This window comes from Haliaeetus albicilla, chromosome 11 (assembly GCF_947461875.1).
Source record: "Haliaeetus albicilla chromosome 11, bHalAlb1.1, whole genome shotgun sequence".
Taxonomy (NCBI): domain Eukaryota; kingdom Metazoa; phylum Chordata; class Aves; order Accipitriformes; family Accipitridae; genus Haliaeetus; species Haliaeetus albicilla.
The window spans coordinates 16,393,341-16,409,092 of record NC_091493.1 but is presented as its reverse complement, the minus strand read 5'-3'; the positions used below and the strand labels follow the sequence as shown (position 1 = coordinate 16,409,092).

General features: G+C 40.5%; 1 protein-coding gene and 1 long non-coding RNA gene across 2 annotated transcripts in view; both read left to right on the top strand.

Moving 5' to 3' along the window:
• Window positions 1–5,608: 5,608 nt before the first annotated feature.
• On the top strand, window positions 5,609–10,486 carry LOC138687710 (uncharacterized). Its single transcript, XR_011326832.1, has 3 exons — window positions 5,609–5,783; window positions 6,157–6,239; window positions 7,086–10,486. It is a non-coding gene; the product is annotated as an uncharacterized lncRNA (long non-coding RNA).
• Window positions 10,487–13,585: 3,099 nt separating this feature from the next.
• The window catches only part of LRMDA (leucine rich melanocyte differentiation associated), a 694,168-nt gene continuing 692,001 nt past the window's right edge, over window positions 13,586–15,752 (top strand). The window contains exon 1 of the mRNA XM_069796267.1: window positions 13,586–14,104. Coding sequence (XP_069652368.1) covers window positions 14,075–14,104 — 30 coding nt within the window. The 5' untranslated portion in view covers window positions 13,586–14,074. The remainder of the gene's footprint in view (window positions 14,105–15,752) is intronic.

Genomic DNA, 15,752 nt, shown 5'->3' with positions numbered 1-15,752 from the left:
TTGATTAAGTGACTACAGTATATGCAGAGTTTTAGAATGGCCTGTTGTCCTGGTTTCAGACCTGTGCCTGGAGCTGGTAAGGGACAGTTTGGAGATCAGCCCATCTACATTAGCAGGACTTAGTCTTGGGGTTTTCTCCCAGGGGCATTATAGATGTACTCTAAGTATCTGGCTCAGAGCCTCAGTGACAATCATAGTGACTCTAAATTAAAAGAACATTAAGCATGCTAGGTCAGGCATGGCAATAATGAAGTGCCAGAATGGAGGTTGCTTCTGCAGTCTTGGTTCTGTTGTTTAGTTCATGGACGTGATGACAGTCTTGATGATGATAGAACATGAAGACCAAATGGTATCACCTCTGTGTGATCCCTGCCTCATTTGGTGCAAAATCTGCAACAGAATGAATGCCAAGAGACCATAATTTGTCACTGACCCCTCTGAGAGGAGTGGTAATATAAAACCAAGATAGCCCAGTTTAGCAAAGTAGCCTATTTTTTCTTCATCCACTGTTGTGGTTTAACTCCAGCCAGCAAGTAAGCACCACGCAGCCACTCACTCACTTCCCCCCCACCCAGTGGCGTGGGGAAGAGATCGGAAGGAAAAAGGTAAAACTCGTGGGTTGAGATAAGAACAGTTTAATAGGACAGAAAGGAAGAAAGTAATAATGATAATAATAACAATAATAAAATGACAATACTAATAAAAGGATTGGAATATACAAAACAAGTGATACACAATGCAATTGGTGACCACTCGCCTACCAATGCCCAGTTAGTTCCCGAGCAGTGATCCCCCCAGGCCAACTCGCCCCAGTTTATATACTGAGCATGATGTCACATGGTATGGAATACCCCTTTGGCCAGTTTGGGTCAGCTGTCCTAGCTGTGTCCCCTCCCAACTTCTTGTGCTCCTCCAGCCTTCTTGCTGGCTGGGCATGAGAAGCTGAAAAATCCTTGACTTTAGACTAAACGCTACTTGAAAACATCAGTGTGTTACCAACAGTCTTCTCATGCTGAACCCAGAACATAACACTATACCAGCTACTAGAAAGAAAATTAACTCTATCCCAGCTGAAACCAGGACACTCACACAGAACATACAGAAGTCTGATACAAAATGAGAAACTTGTAGTGGTTTCTGTATCAAGTTAGAGGACTAAAAGCAATAAAGGACTATAATTTAAGGTAATAATAAGACTGCACTTCTAAACCAGTAAATTTTGAATTCTAGATATTGGTACTGAAAGCATACAGAAAAATTATGCACTTACTGTTACTAATAGGGGTTACATTTAGGGTGTGCACCTGGAAACAGTGATTTACCATTTTATAATCAGTGACAGACTATAGTACCTCAGAAACAGGATAAACAGGATGACCTTTCTCTATTCTGCATATTAAAATCAGAATAGAAAATTGAAATAATAGAATTATTTTCTAGTGGCATTAGTGGCAAGTTTGATAGAATTAATGTGATGTGATACTGTACGCTTATGTTAACTGGATACCTTAATTTTTACTGTTCAAACAAGCATAAAGTGGCCTGGTCCTGCTCTAAGGGAGCCAGCTGAAAAAACCTCTCCAAGTGGTACAAAACTGAAGTTCTGTTCAGTTCAAGATGTTTAGTCTGGCTTGGGAGGTGGGGAGAGGCAACATTACTACGGACTACACTTCTATGCCACTTTTTTTTCTTTGGTCTACAGGTCCACAGCTTGTGGAACTTCTTGTAGGAATCTCTTGATCATATGTATTCACCTCTCTCCAACAAGTTTGCAAAGCAATAGCTTGTTTGACAAGAAAAGGTAAAAGTTCTGTAAGAGACCAAACTTTTGTTCATTAATCTTGCCTTTTATTTTTATATTTTCCATTCTACAAGAGGGAAAAGGCTTTTCATTTTTCATTATGCACAGAGAAGTGATTGTCATTCTTGGGTTTTATCCCCATTCCTGAGTGGTATTAGCAAGACAGCTAACCTTTCAAGCTATCCTCAGTGTAACTAACTGTAAAATTGGGATCTTAATGCCTAATTGAGATGGGTATAGTAGGGCTTAATTGATTAATATATGTAAAATGTAATGAAATTTGCAGGTGAACGACACTTTAGAAATGTTAGGTATGACTTTCTTTATATTTTAAAATAACCAGTATAAATAGCGCTAAGAACTGATCATTATGAACAATTTTTACAAACACATTTACTTATAATCTTTCCACTGAAAGACAAATTATAATACTGTACAGTGAATATGATTTGAAACAGTAAAAGTAGAAGGGAATTAACATGCCTTTGCATTCACTAGATGGAGAAGATGAATGCTAATAAAATTTCCTTGTAGATAAAACTTTGAAAATATTATTTTCAATATGTTAGTTTATGGGCCTATATGATGAAAATATATTTATTCATGTAAGTAGTCATTAAGCTTAAAACAGAATCTCCAAAATCTTTCAGTGGACTTGTCAAGTCTTTTTGCTCACTTACCTGTTTAGTTGTTGATGAATGTTTTGGTCTTTGCTTTCCTGCTTAAACAGAACAGTTTTTAATTAGTACTATAAAACAGACACCCTCAAACTTTTAAGATAACAAAAGATTTTCAGTCCTGTGGTTATCTTATAATTAGAACCTCTTTCTGTTTGTGACAGTGTGAACAGTTCTGTAGCTTCATTAACATATGCATTTTTTCATAACGAAAAATTAACAGTAGAAAAGAACTGAATTTAATATCTTGCTATCCTTTCATATGATTTAACATATGGAATAAGCAGAAATACTCTCCATGCTGCTGCATCTTTGAGGTTATTTCACCAGAGTTTTTTTCTTCACTTCATGAAGAGTTTAATGTTTTTTCAACATAATTTTTTTAAGTCAGGCTTTTACTAAATGTAAGATCAAAGAAAGAGAAGAAAAGTATCCAAGTTGGCTATTAGGTCCAAGGTAGTCAGGATTTTCCACAAAAGGCTCCACTTGCTGTATCCAGGCTGCTGTATCTGAAGTGCACGTGAAACTGCATTTTGAGATTACATGGCTTCAGTGCCATGTCTGGGGTGTCAGAGAACCAGAAGGCTAGGTGAAGCATTTCCTGGCTGTGTATCAGCAGTAGCATGTGAACCAGAGTGCACGTTCTGAAGAGAAGAAAATTTTAATTCCTAAAAAGCTTAGTAAATTATCAATAAATATTTTAATAGGAGGTTAATGAGTTGACATAAGGTTAAACAAGCCAACAGACACTGCTTATAGCCATTCATGACTGCTACTGCATAAACTCATCTTCAACACATGGTTCTCAGCCTGTAAAATTTTGCAGATTCTCTTACTGGTTAGTGGTGCTTTGAAAACTATTTACGAATAGACCTTTCTTATAAAGTACAGCCTAATGGTTGTTTCTTTCTTTTTCTTCTTGTTTTAGTAGGAAAGTCTAAGACAGCTGACACACTGGGAAAAGATGCTAGAAACTTGTTTGGCTAATCTGGATGTTTCTATCCCTTCATCATGAGAATTAACTGTGCATATTTCTCAAGAGTTTTGAGCTGAGAATAAAGTAGTTTTTGTTGGTTACTGCCAGTTCTCTAAGAGCTCAATTTGCAAAGCTGTGTTTTATTCCTCTGCCCTTTAGTCCTGATCCATGATGATATTTGTTACGACAGCTTCCTTTTTGCTGGGTTCTGTCACATAAATCGAGTTATTCCACCAAAAATAAACAAAGGTTTTTTTCTCAGAGAGAGTGGAAAACAATTAATTTGCAAAAGTTTTATGAATAATAATATTTTAAACTTCCTGAACCTTTTTTCTTTGGCTTGCTATGAAGTCTTTTGTAATATTGCTGTGACTGAATTTTAAAAACACAGCATTGTCTGTGACTAGATGTCTTTTAGCCTTCACTTTTTATTACAGAATTCACCCAATCTTGTCTTAACAAGGTACAGAATCTTCAGCAAGTGACCCAAATGTAGCATGGCAGTCTACCTCACTACATAATCATGTGAACTATTATGTCACTCAGATACACTGGTATAACCATTTGTGCTGGTTTTGGCTGGGATAGAGTTAATTTTCTTCATAGCAGCTGGTATGGGGCTATGTTTTGGATTTGTGCTGGAAACAGTGTTGATAACATAGAGGGATGTTTTAGTTACTGCTGAGCAGCCCTTACACAGAGCCAAGGCCTTTTCTGCTCCTCACCCCACCCCACCAGCGAGTAGGCTGGGGGGCACAAGGAGTTGGGAGGGGACACAGCCAGGACAGCTGACCCCAACTGATCAGAGGGATATTCCAGACCATATGACATCATGCTCAGCATATAAAGCTGGGAGAGGAAGAAAGAAGCGGGGGACATTCAGAGTGATGGCGTTTGTCTTCCCAAGTAACTGTTAAGCATGATGGACCCCTGTTTTCCTGGAGAGGGCTGAACACCTGCCTGCCAATGAGGAAGTGGTGAATGAATTCCTTGTTTTGCTTTGCTTGTGTGCGTGGCATTAGATTTATTTATTCAACTGTCTTTATCTCAACCCATGAGTTTTCTCACTTTTACTTTTCTGATTCTCTCCCTCATCCCACCAGGGGGAAGTGAGCGAGTGGCTTTGTGGTGCTTAGCTGCCAGCTGGGGTTAAACCATGACACCATTACTAGAAAGAAATCCCAGACCAGAACTGTGTGGTGTTTTTTGGGTTTGGCAAGTTAATGATATTGAAATATGCTGCACTGTCACCTTTGAAATCGAAGACCTTACACCATCGCAGCATGACTCATGCTATCTCAGTTCCGATCTGGAGACAAAGCCTGGGAGAATCTGAAGTGGTTTTATTCTCTATGTCCATTCAATCATTGCCTTTTTTTGCAGATATGTCAACTCTGGTATCTGTGCTGATTTTGTCAATGTGGACATCTCTCTGCTGAATAGTTTGTTCCTAATTAGTCCTGAAATAGTTTGTTTCTAATTAGTCATATATGCTATCCAACACCATCAGCTGATAGTAGCTTTACTCATCTGACTGGGATTCCAGCAAGAAACCTAAGCACGGAAAGCTTTATATTATATTGTTAACAGTCCATCTTCATCTTTACTTGAGAGCAACAATCATTAATCTGAAGCTCTGAACTGTTTTCTTATGATTGTGGAAAAGGTCCCCAGTATGATGGCCAAATATCAGCACATTTTTGGATACTTTTATGTATATGGAGACAAAGTTGGATTCCAAAATTAAGACAACTATTTCCTTAAGTTTAGCATTGGTCTGTCTCTAATAATATCTGCAGTATAAACAGGAAGTCTCTTTGTTTTTAGTCTGCTATTTCTTTTGTTCTTCTCACCAAAAGAAGGTTTATCAAAATATTTTTTTTGTTGTTATTTGGACAGATGGCCTGGGGACTAAAACATAGCATACAGTTTATGGAGTACCACTCTGTTCTCAATGAATGAAGCATTACATTGGCTCATTTTCTTTCCTTCTTTTCACTTTCCCACCTTGATAGTGAGAAGGGTCTAGAAGAACAGGCTTTTGGAAAGAAGGAGTGGGATAGTATTTGGAAAGTTGTAATGAATCTAATCCTAATATCACAGGACCACTTGACCCACAAGTTGGAATTTTTTCTCTGTATTTCCTGTTCACAGTAATGCCATTTTCATGTTAAAGAGTAGTTCCTGCAGAAAATACCTGGGCTCCTTTGTTCTTCCACTAGCTTACACATGATTTTCTAGTTCTTGAAGAACTGAACATTGTGTGACTGAACTGTGCCAGATGCAGGACCGGAGAACTTAAGACAAAAATGTCTTGGAGAACCAGCAGGTACTATAGAAGCTACAGTCTACAATTAGGCACTCTTTCTGCTTCATCCTTCCTAGGAAAGGGGATTATACATGTTATTGGATTTGAAGGATTTCTAAGTTAGTATATTTGCATTCAAGGAGAGTGGAAGAAAGGAGAAAACCCTAAAGTCACCAGCAGGAAGATTCAAGAAGAGTCAAATTTAACTAAACCACGTTGATTTCCCATGCATTTTCTCTCATTTTCAAAAAGTGTAATACCTATTTCTTGTAGTTGTCAGGTTTACATGTATCTCTCTCTATTAACTGACAATATATTGCTTGCGGAGACCTCTGTAACTTTCAGCTTTCAGCTGTTCCCTCTTGCATCATGTGTGTGCGTGTTCTTTTCCTAGTGATGTTTCCAGATGATGCAGAATTAATGCTAGCTGAGCTATATTTATCCCTCCTTGCCCAGAAGGATGGGTGGATGAAAGTGGTGAGTAATGGGAAAAGTTGCTGTTCAACAGACTCCAGAGGATGGTGGCTTTTGTTTGAGCTCTGTTCTTTCATAGCCATCCAAATTGTTAGCAACTTCCATCCATTTCTGTGGGAATCTTTGGTACTTAAAAGGTATAACAAAAAATAGCAACTGGCTTTAGAACTGAGCAATAGGAAACTAAAACTTCTGCTCCTTAAAATACGGAAGTTTTTCCATATTGAACTGTACTACGTTGACTTCTGATTGGACTGTATACCTGCGTACTCTCCCTTGTCAGCAGCAGTATGATATATCTGTTATCTGTGTGGAAGGCTGTGGTTTTGCCCTTTGCTGGTATAACCAGCTCAAAGACGTAAGATTAAAAAATGGGGCCATGAGAAGCAGGGAAGGAACCTGTTTGCTAATGTCAGGTATTCCCACACCTTGGCTTGAATTCCTTCTTGAACATACAATCTTCTGTTGGGGTAAAGACACCTGTTTTTAGGGACATAGAGTCTTAGGGGCATAGGACCCCCTCCAACATGTATTTTCAATGGTATATGCCTATTTATAGATAGGTCTCTCTTACTATGTAGTGTTGTTGGCAAAATGAGATGCAGATTGTGCCTCCTTGGGTTAATCATGTGAATATAGTTCCTTCTGAAAAAATAAAAAAACCCCAACACCAAAACCACCTCTGGATGGTCTGGTGTTTCAGTTCTACAGTCAACTGTCAAGACAGCTAGAACAAGAGAGATCAGCTCAGCTACAAGTTCCTCTGGCCTCTGCAGCTACTTCCTTTGTTGATTGATTTTTGTATTCAAGCACTTCATGCAATAATTTTGTTTTGTCTTTGTGTGACAGACAGTTGGTGCCCCAGACATTGTGATGGAGACGTAGAACAAGAAAATACCTCACTGAACTGCTAAAACCTTGAATCTGTTATTTAGAATAGAACTTCAGTGTTGGATGGCCTCAAATTAGACTTTATCCTAGCTTTAATCCTTTTTTTTCCCCCCAGATCTGATTGTTGCATTCTTATGAACAAGCAAGTATTGATGCACAAAGATGTACAGTTGCTTCAGTATTGCAATTTACTTTCTCACGATAATGCAGCCAGCCAACCTGAAATTCACCTATACATAATGGATTGTAGGGAAGTATAGCACTGCAAGTTTGTTGTGAGTCAGTCATCTTAGGCTTTGAAAAAAATAATCTCTGTGTATGTGTGCAACATATAATTATAGAAGAAGGAGTAGCAACAGCTTCCGTACAAAGATTACTGAATTCTTTCAAATTAAAAAATTCTTATGATCTTTTATTAAGTGTTCTGTGCCTCTATGGTTAGCAACAGGCCTTTGAAATTTGGCAGGAGGATAATCCTGGCATCCTTTTTGTTGGCTTTATGAAAAAAACATGTAGATCGCATGAATTATAAGCTATTGAAAAATACCACTTCTTGTCATTGATTTGTGCTATACATATGGTTTTGGCAACAAGTCAAAATCCTGCAGTAATCTACAGAGCTTGTGAATGTCCCATGTCAGCATCTTTCTTCTGCGTGCTGTATAGTCTGGGTGGGACACACAGAGAGTCGTAATCACCCTTCAGCTTGGAATATCCTTTTGCCTGCAGGTATTGTCCACTGGGAGCAAAGAAGTGATGGCTCTACACTCGCTTCTTTTCCTGACTAGAAATAATAATTTTTATTATATAATACCTACTGTGCATTTACACCGAATAGGACAAACCAAGACAGCGTATTGTCTATAGTTAGGGTATCAGCCTGGGTCTTGGGAGGTGTAGGTTCTGTTCCCTAGGTGACTACAGATAATGAACATATAAATTAGCCTTTCTGTGCCTCAGTTCCTTTTCTGTAGGGCAGGAAGATGAGAATTTTTCTGTTTTCCTGGCATAAGCTGAGAATAAATGTTTTAAAAAATGCTGGGTGCTCTGGTAATACAGTGCATTGAAGAACTTAGTGGTATTTTACCTGGCTGAGTTGAATTTACTTACCTCTGTTCATTCTATAGTCTAAAGGAAACAGACTCCTGTATATTAAAAAAAAACAACAACAAAACCAACCTTGTACCATAACATATACTACAAGAAGGCAGAATTAAATTGCACAACTCATTGTTGCTATGTCTTAGTTGTTGAGCGCGTCACTTATTAAATGTAATTCTAGCCTAATAGTAATAGTGTGCTATATAATGTAACATAAGGGATTTTTAATTGTATTTGAGCCATACCATGGTTGACAAAACTGTCATTAACTTCAGTGGAAGGCAGATGAGACTACTGGATAAAAATTTCAGGAAAGTTTTTTTGTTTTGTTTTGTTTTGTTTTTTTCCCTTCTGTCATCAAAGCTTTTAGGTTGTTCTGGTTTTTTAAAAAGTCTTGGCTTATAGTATATCACATTATAAAGCCTGCACAAAAACTTACCTTAAAAGAATGCTAACAAGGTTACAAAGTGAAGCCTTCCAAAGATATCAGAAAATGCTGAACTTCAAGGTGCCTTTGCAATAAAAGTGAGTGAGCTTATGTCAGAGCTGCATTCATTCACAATCACCATGTAGCCTCACTGTGCTCATACCACACTGCTGCCATATAATAGGAAAATAATAATTACGTGTATCTCAGAAGTGGTTTTAGACAAAATTCTTCTTTGCTCGGGGATGGGAGGAATCAAAGAGCCAAAATACAAGAGGTTTTCTTAGGAAATATATCAGACTGGACACTCTGCTTCTGTGTTGCAGGAAAGGATAAAAAAGAAAAAAACTCTAGATGAAAGTAAAAATATTAACCCTCTTTTTTTCTTATAGGAGTCTCCACAAGAATGGAAAAATGTAAATCAAGGCCATTAGTTAACAGTAGGAAACTCAAAGCAAACTCGGAGGTATTATATGGGCCTATGGTAGTATGGGATAACCAATTTTCATCAGCTGCTTTTCTGGACAAATGTATCCTGTACAGTTTCAAACACCCAAGTGTGGGCATACACTTCTGGGGAAAAAAAAAAAAAAATCACTTTACTATCATTCAGCTGTTCTTGTCTTCAAATTTTATAGCACTATGTCACACTGTCATATTAATAGAGTTCAAGAAAAGGTGTACTAGTCTACTGAATGTACATGCATAACTTGCTTTTCAAATCCCTTTAACTTGTTTATCATTGGCTGTTAAATGCCTTTGTAAGTAGGAATGTAAGAAATAGGTTGGAGATAGGAAAAGAGAAACCTAATTTCCAGCAGTTCAGCTTAGGAATGGCAAATGACATCATCATTACTATATTTCTTTCTGTCTTTGTCAATAAGATTAAACTACATACTTTACATTATATTTTGTCTTCTTTCCGTCATGTTTATTCTTTTTCTGTGTGTTTCACAGCAGAGAGTGCTAGTGGTGCTATTTCCTGGGAGACATCTGAAGTTATTTGTTTGGACATTAAACACCATCTTTAACTGTTTACAATTAAAAACAGGTCTAAGTGAAGCTATGTATGACTAAAATGTTCCTCCGGTAATATGGACAAAAATGTCTGTACTACAGTCAATCTCTTTCAGCTAAATTGATTCAATTTGTATTAAACATTGTGTTGCTGTGGATACGTATCAACAGATATTTTGAGACAATGTTTTCATTGTGAGCATCAACAAAATGAGTTATATGGGTAATCTCTGAGCCAAATTTTCTGATGGTCAAGTTGGAAGAATTCTGTGACTTGGCTAGAATTTTTTTTTTTTCTGAAATGTTTTGCTTCAGAAACTCAGTTTGTTCAAGCACACTATTTTGTCAGGATATTTTTGGGGGGGGGAAGACAAGAGTTTGTTGTTTGACTCACTCTGAAATGCAAGATCATTGTATTCATGCATGTGCAGACATACATGCATAGAGTGCTGTAAGCTGGAAAGCAGACCATTTAGATTAACTCAGTCTGAAATATTTTTATTACTTTCAGTTAATAAAACGTTCAGGATTGCTACTTTTTCCTCTTATAAACCTTCAATGTTCTTTTAAGATAGGAAAAGACTTGTATACATAGGTTTTATATAAAATTATATAATTCATTTGGTGCCTGGTACTATGCTACATTTACTAGTATGTATTAGCTAATTATTTTAATCAGTTGGTCGATGAGATTTCATAAATTGTAGCTCTGTATACGTTTTAGGCTAATGAGTGCTAAAATGACTTAAAGCTCTGTTGTTATGTGAGGAACTCAGTGATAAATGACAGATATGATGGGTATCTACCATGGTTCCAATACATGGCTTCCCAGTTGTTTGGAGGTTGGTTTACAGGTATTATCTTATTTTGAACATACAGTGCTCTTTATTCAAGGAATGGGTCTGCTCAATTTGTAATGTGTATATATATATTAAAAAAAATCTACTGAGCATATTAGTGTAACCCATTTATTGTAGCTATACACAAGAAAATTTATTGATTTTTTTTTAAAGTCCATGTTGGTTTTGTCTGTATGTAACGCATATATCAAGCAGTTTTGGTAATACTTTGTTAAAAATCTTAGGAAGTCATATTTGAATGGCCCATACAGAAGTGCCACTTTCTGCTCCTAACTGTGAAACTGATAATTTAAATAAACAAGTGATTTTTATATTTTCTGTATACATACACTGTAAAAAAGACGTTTCAAAGGTCAGCTAAGTCCCACTGTCATATAAATTACCTCGACCTCTACAAAGAATCCTTGCAAAACTTTCAGCTTCTAAGGAACCACCAACAAAAATATATTCTATAAGTACAAACTTAGTCCTTTGAAGCTTTACTGGTATAGGCAGCTCTATCAAAGCTAAAGAAAACATTCAGATGATTCAGTTTGTGTGGGGCCAGGGCTCAAGAAGGTAGTGTTTTGGGATGCTCAGAAGAATAAATATATATGGTAAGGTGAAAAACGTAAAACCAGAGGCAGCCCCATAGTCATCTAGGATCTGTGCTGTAAAGTGACACTGATGATCAGCAGGCTCAAAAGCTAAAAAAGCCCTCCTGTATTTATATAGCACTGTAATGTATTTTAGCTTCATAATAACATGAGGTACAAACTAATGAGCACATTGACTCATATGTTTGAAATCCAAGACAATGTTATAACTTCGTTACAATTTCAGATTAGATGTTACAAAATACTCCTTCGGTGGTAGACAGTTGCAGCTGTGAGTTTTCATTCCCTTTGAAAATTATGTGCAGGTGATGGGTGCTTAGAAATTAAGGAATAAAACAGAGACTCTGAAAAAACAAAGTTTGAGAAATTTGCCAATCATCCTGTAGGAGACTGGCAGCAGAATTAGGACTTTCAAGATGTAAGTTTTCAAAGTCTAGGGAAGCATCATAACAAGGCAGTCATCTCTCTTCTCCATTCCTCTGTTCTAGTGAGTTTTGTTTTTCACTTCCTGTACAGTATAATAGGCCCATTTTGTCACTGCGGTCGGTAGCACTCCCTGTTTGCTACACACCACAGGATTTGGATCTATTGTTTTATCCATGGCAGATAATAATCTAGGCCATGTCTGTACAAGAAAACGTTGAACTGGTTTCAAAAGTATTATTATAAGCCAGATGCACTTAAAACAGTTTGCCACCTCCTTAAGTTGTTTTTGTAATTTACAAAATTCAGCTCAACTGATTGAAGAGATGATAAAGTCAATTTAAGTCACCCAGTTTAGGGAGCTGCACCTGCAACTTTTCCCTCTAGACAAGGTCTTGTCTAGTAAGTAGGAGGATCAATGGCAGGTTAATGCAATTGGCAATGTAAGAAGCTGGAAAAAACAGACTTCTTATTATTTGCGTGTGCTATTTTGTAAACTATTCAGGCAAGAATTTTTTCTTCTTAGATATCTCTAAAGTGACAACTAACACTCTACTAAAATTAATACTAATAATATAGATGTGCTAAATTGTTTTCAATATAGTTATTCCAATTTTACAGGAGTGTAGTATTGAGCTGAATTTACTCCATTAAGACAAATACAGCTAACTACAGCAGTGGGCCACTTTGTGTGTTGAGCTGTATGTGTTAATTCTGACAGGAACCACATGCTTGTAACTGAAGGAGAGATAAAAAGAGGTAGATACAGAAAGAGGAGAATGTATTGCTTTGTTTAAATTTACAGTTCACATAGTACTTGTTTTCCTTGGCGTATGTTATTTGCTATATAATCTAATAAATAAATAAAGGCACTGATTGTTTGAAGCACGCTGAATGATGACCTGAACTAGCAAATATGTCTTGATGGAAAACTCTTACTGTGAGAAACAGAACTTTTATTTATCAGTATAGGATCAGCTTATTTGCTGTGGATGAAGGGTTTGATTCTTCTCTGTCTTACATGATACACGGAAGAACAGATCTTTGCAATGGAGTGATTTTTTCATTGACTATGTTTTGATTTTTCTACATGTTGGCGCATTTCTAATTTTAACAAAATACATTAAAATAACAGGGAGGAAAAAGCAGTACAAAATGTTGGTTTTTTTTTTTTTTCCTCGGCTATTTGCTCTGTGTTTCTTGTCCAGCAGTCAGCGTAAAAGGAGGAATGGGTCTAGAGAAGGTGTAGCGCCACAGCTGTACCAAGAATTTGTTCTGTTGGTATTAAGAGGCAGAGCAGCAAGTACAGTATTAGTTTCTGCTGTGTTGCTGAATAAACTGTAGAAAGTGGTTTGCAGTATAGCATACGTATCCTCCTGAAACTTATTTCCCCTCACAGCATGTGCCTCTGCTTTCAGCAAGAGTGAGTTATGCTATATTAGCAATAAAGAGGAAAGAAGAGCCAGATTTTTAAGGGTGCTTAGGCAGCTGAAGAGGTAGGTAGATGACTAATAGGATTTAGGATCCAAGCCAGGGAAACCTAAGTACCTTTAAAAGCCTCACATAAAATTCTTACAGAAAACCTTCAATTTCCCTACTCTGCCTAACCAGTGATAACCTACCATCGTGCCATTATTTTAATTAGCAAATACTCATGCCCTGGAAGGACTGGTTTGACAGGTATTTCTGATAATTCCAAAGGTGTTTCTGTTTTTGACACAAACTGCCCTATATTCTATAGACAAAAAAATATCACTGTGGGGATGTGGACGTCTCCTGTAGATCGCATGGGATTATTTCCGCAAGCGTTGCTTTACCAGCGGCATACATCTCTTCAAAGGCAAGGTATGCTTTATGCCGCACGTTAATGGGCTGCTTAGTAGGTGGAACGCCGGTCCAGACGACTCTCCAAGTCACCTGGCATTCCCCCTCGTGGGGAATGAAATCCAAGCCCCAACTGCTCTGTCGTTGTCACTCCTATCAGCTAGTTCCGTCGCTTCTTCCCAGGGCCTACCCCACCACCCTTACAACCCAACACGCGGTCCCAGCCGAGTGTTGAGACGCGGCAGTCGGACCCTCGTCCCGGGCAAGACACCGCCGCGGGGCCTGCAGCAGCGGCCGGACAGGGACGCCTGGAGCCGCAGACCCTCGCCCCACGCCAGTCCCAGGCTCTCGCCTGCCGCCTCCGTCAACGTGCCGCGTTGGAGCGCACCCGTCCCGCCTCAGCGGGACGGTCCTGCCGGCAAGCCCGCGGCAGGGCCTCGGGGCGACCAGCCCGGGGGGCCGAAGCGCCAGCCGGACGCGAGGGCCGCCGGAGGCGGCACGACGCCCGCGGGCCTCCCCGGGGCCGCTGCGGGCGCGCTCAGCCGGGCCGCAGGTGGCGGCGGGAGCCCCGCGCCGTCGCCGCCCCCGCCCGCGGCCCGGCCGCGCTTCCGCCCGCGTCAGCTGACTGCCGCGAGGAAGCGGCGGCGGCCCGAGCCCCGAGCCCGCGGGAGCCCCGAGCCCGCGGAAGCCCCCGCAACCATGGCAGGGGTCGTGGTGAGCGGAGCCCAAGTAAGTGGCCGCGGCTCACAGGGCCCGGGCGACGGCGGCCCCACCTGCCGGGGGCTAGCCCGCCCCGGCCGGCGCGTCCCCGCCCCCGACACTGGGAGCGGCCATCCGAGCTCCACGCAGCGGCTCCCCGCCGCTCCGCCGGGGCTCTCGCTCCGTCGGGGCCGGGGCCGGGGCCGGGGGAGGCGCCCGCTGGGTTGGGGGGGGGGCGGTGGGCTCGCACAGGGCCGGGGCGTTTTAGTTGCCAGCCGCACGTAGGCACCGCGCCACGGGACGCTGCTCAGGTATCGCCTCTCTCGCAAACGCGCTGCTCCGAGGCCGCCGCAGGGAAAGAGCCGAGGAGCCGTCCCTGCTCCCGAAGGCGCCGGGCGGCCGGGGCGAGGCGGCGCGCGGGGGTGTGCTCAGAGTGGCACGGCGTGGGGGTGTGCGCGTGTCCTGGCAGTGCTCGCTCTTAAGGGACAGGTAACGGAGCATCGGGGGCGTTGGTGGCAGGGGGTTCTTACTCTGCCACTTCTGCTGCTGCTGTAGCCTGCTCAAAGGCGACAGGCGTGTTCTGAGGCTTTGCTGTGCGGCTGTAACAGTTCACTCCCGTGCAAGATCTGCAGCCGGCGGTGGAGCCCGATGCGGGGTCCGGTGGGCCGAGGAGCGTGTCGTGCTCCAGAGCGACCTCCGATTGCTCTTGGACCCTGCCGCTCTCAGGTTTGAGTAGGCTGCGGGAATAAGCCGGAAGAGAAGGACTGAAATATGCTAAGTGTTCCCGCTGAAAGTAAACTCTATGTCTGTTTCGTTTTGGTTAAAGAGAGAAGTTGGGAACTAAAACAAATCCTACTGGCCTTTACCCAGTGCCTTATTTGGCTACTGAAATTTTTTCTGGTTAAAAATTGATGTCATTTACTGCTGAACCTGTGACTAAAACTAACAAATCCCCCTCCCCCCCCAAAAAAAAAAAAAGAATAAAAGAAGCTTGTCTTCTTTTTGAAAATGGTTTGACATTAAACCAGGGTGCTGCCCATCTAGTTGCTTCTTTAATCTGGTCACTGTTTCTGTGTGGCATTTATGTAAATATGTGTGTGATATGGAGGCAATTGGCTAATTTTGCAGCTGCTGCAGGAAACGGTTCATGTGGTCTCTGTGGTGCACTGTGGCCCTGAGTAACAAGCTGCCTTCTTCCCTTGAGTATGCCTTGAGCCCCTTTGAGTAAAGCATATTCTTAATTTGGCTATGTGCCTAACGTACAATCTTCTAAGAGCATAGAGTAAAATATAATGCTCAACCGACTGGAAATATTCTCCAGATGTAATTCCTTTCAATGGAAGGGAATATGCAATATCTAGAGTTCATACATGACCTATTTGGTGACTTTCTTTATTAAAGATGTTACTTTATGAGTTACTAAGATTACAATATCATTGTAAAATGATTGCAGAGATTAAGTGGTAATATCCTCTGAAACTAAAGAAGAAGAGAGGTGCAGCTGCTATTGACTGGTTAACTTACGTTTCACATACTTTGCAAAAACATTTTTTTCTTGAATTACATGAAGTGTGTTGAAGAGTCTGCAAGAATGTCCGAGATGTCCATAGGCTATCTGATGCTGGGATTTGCAGGAAACTTTCTGAATATTTCAGTGGGATATTGAGCAGGGCACCAG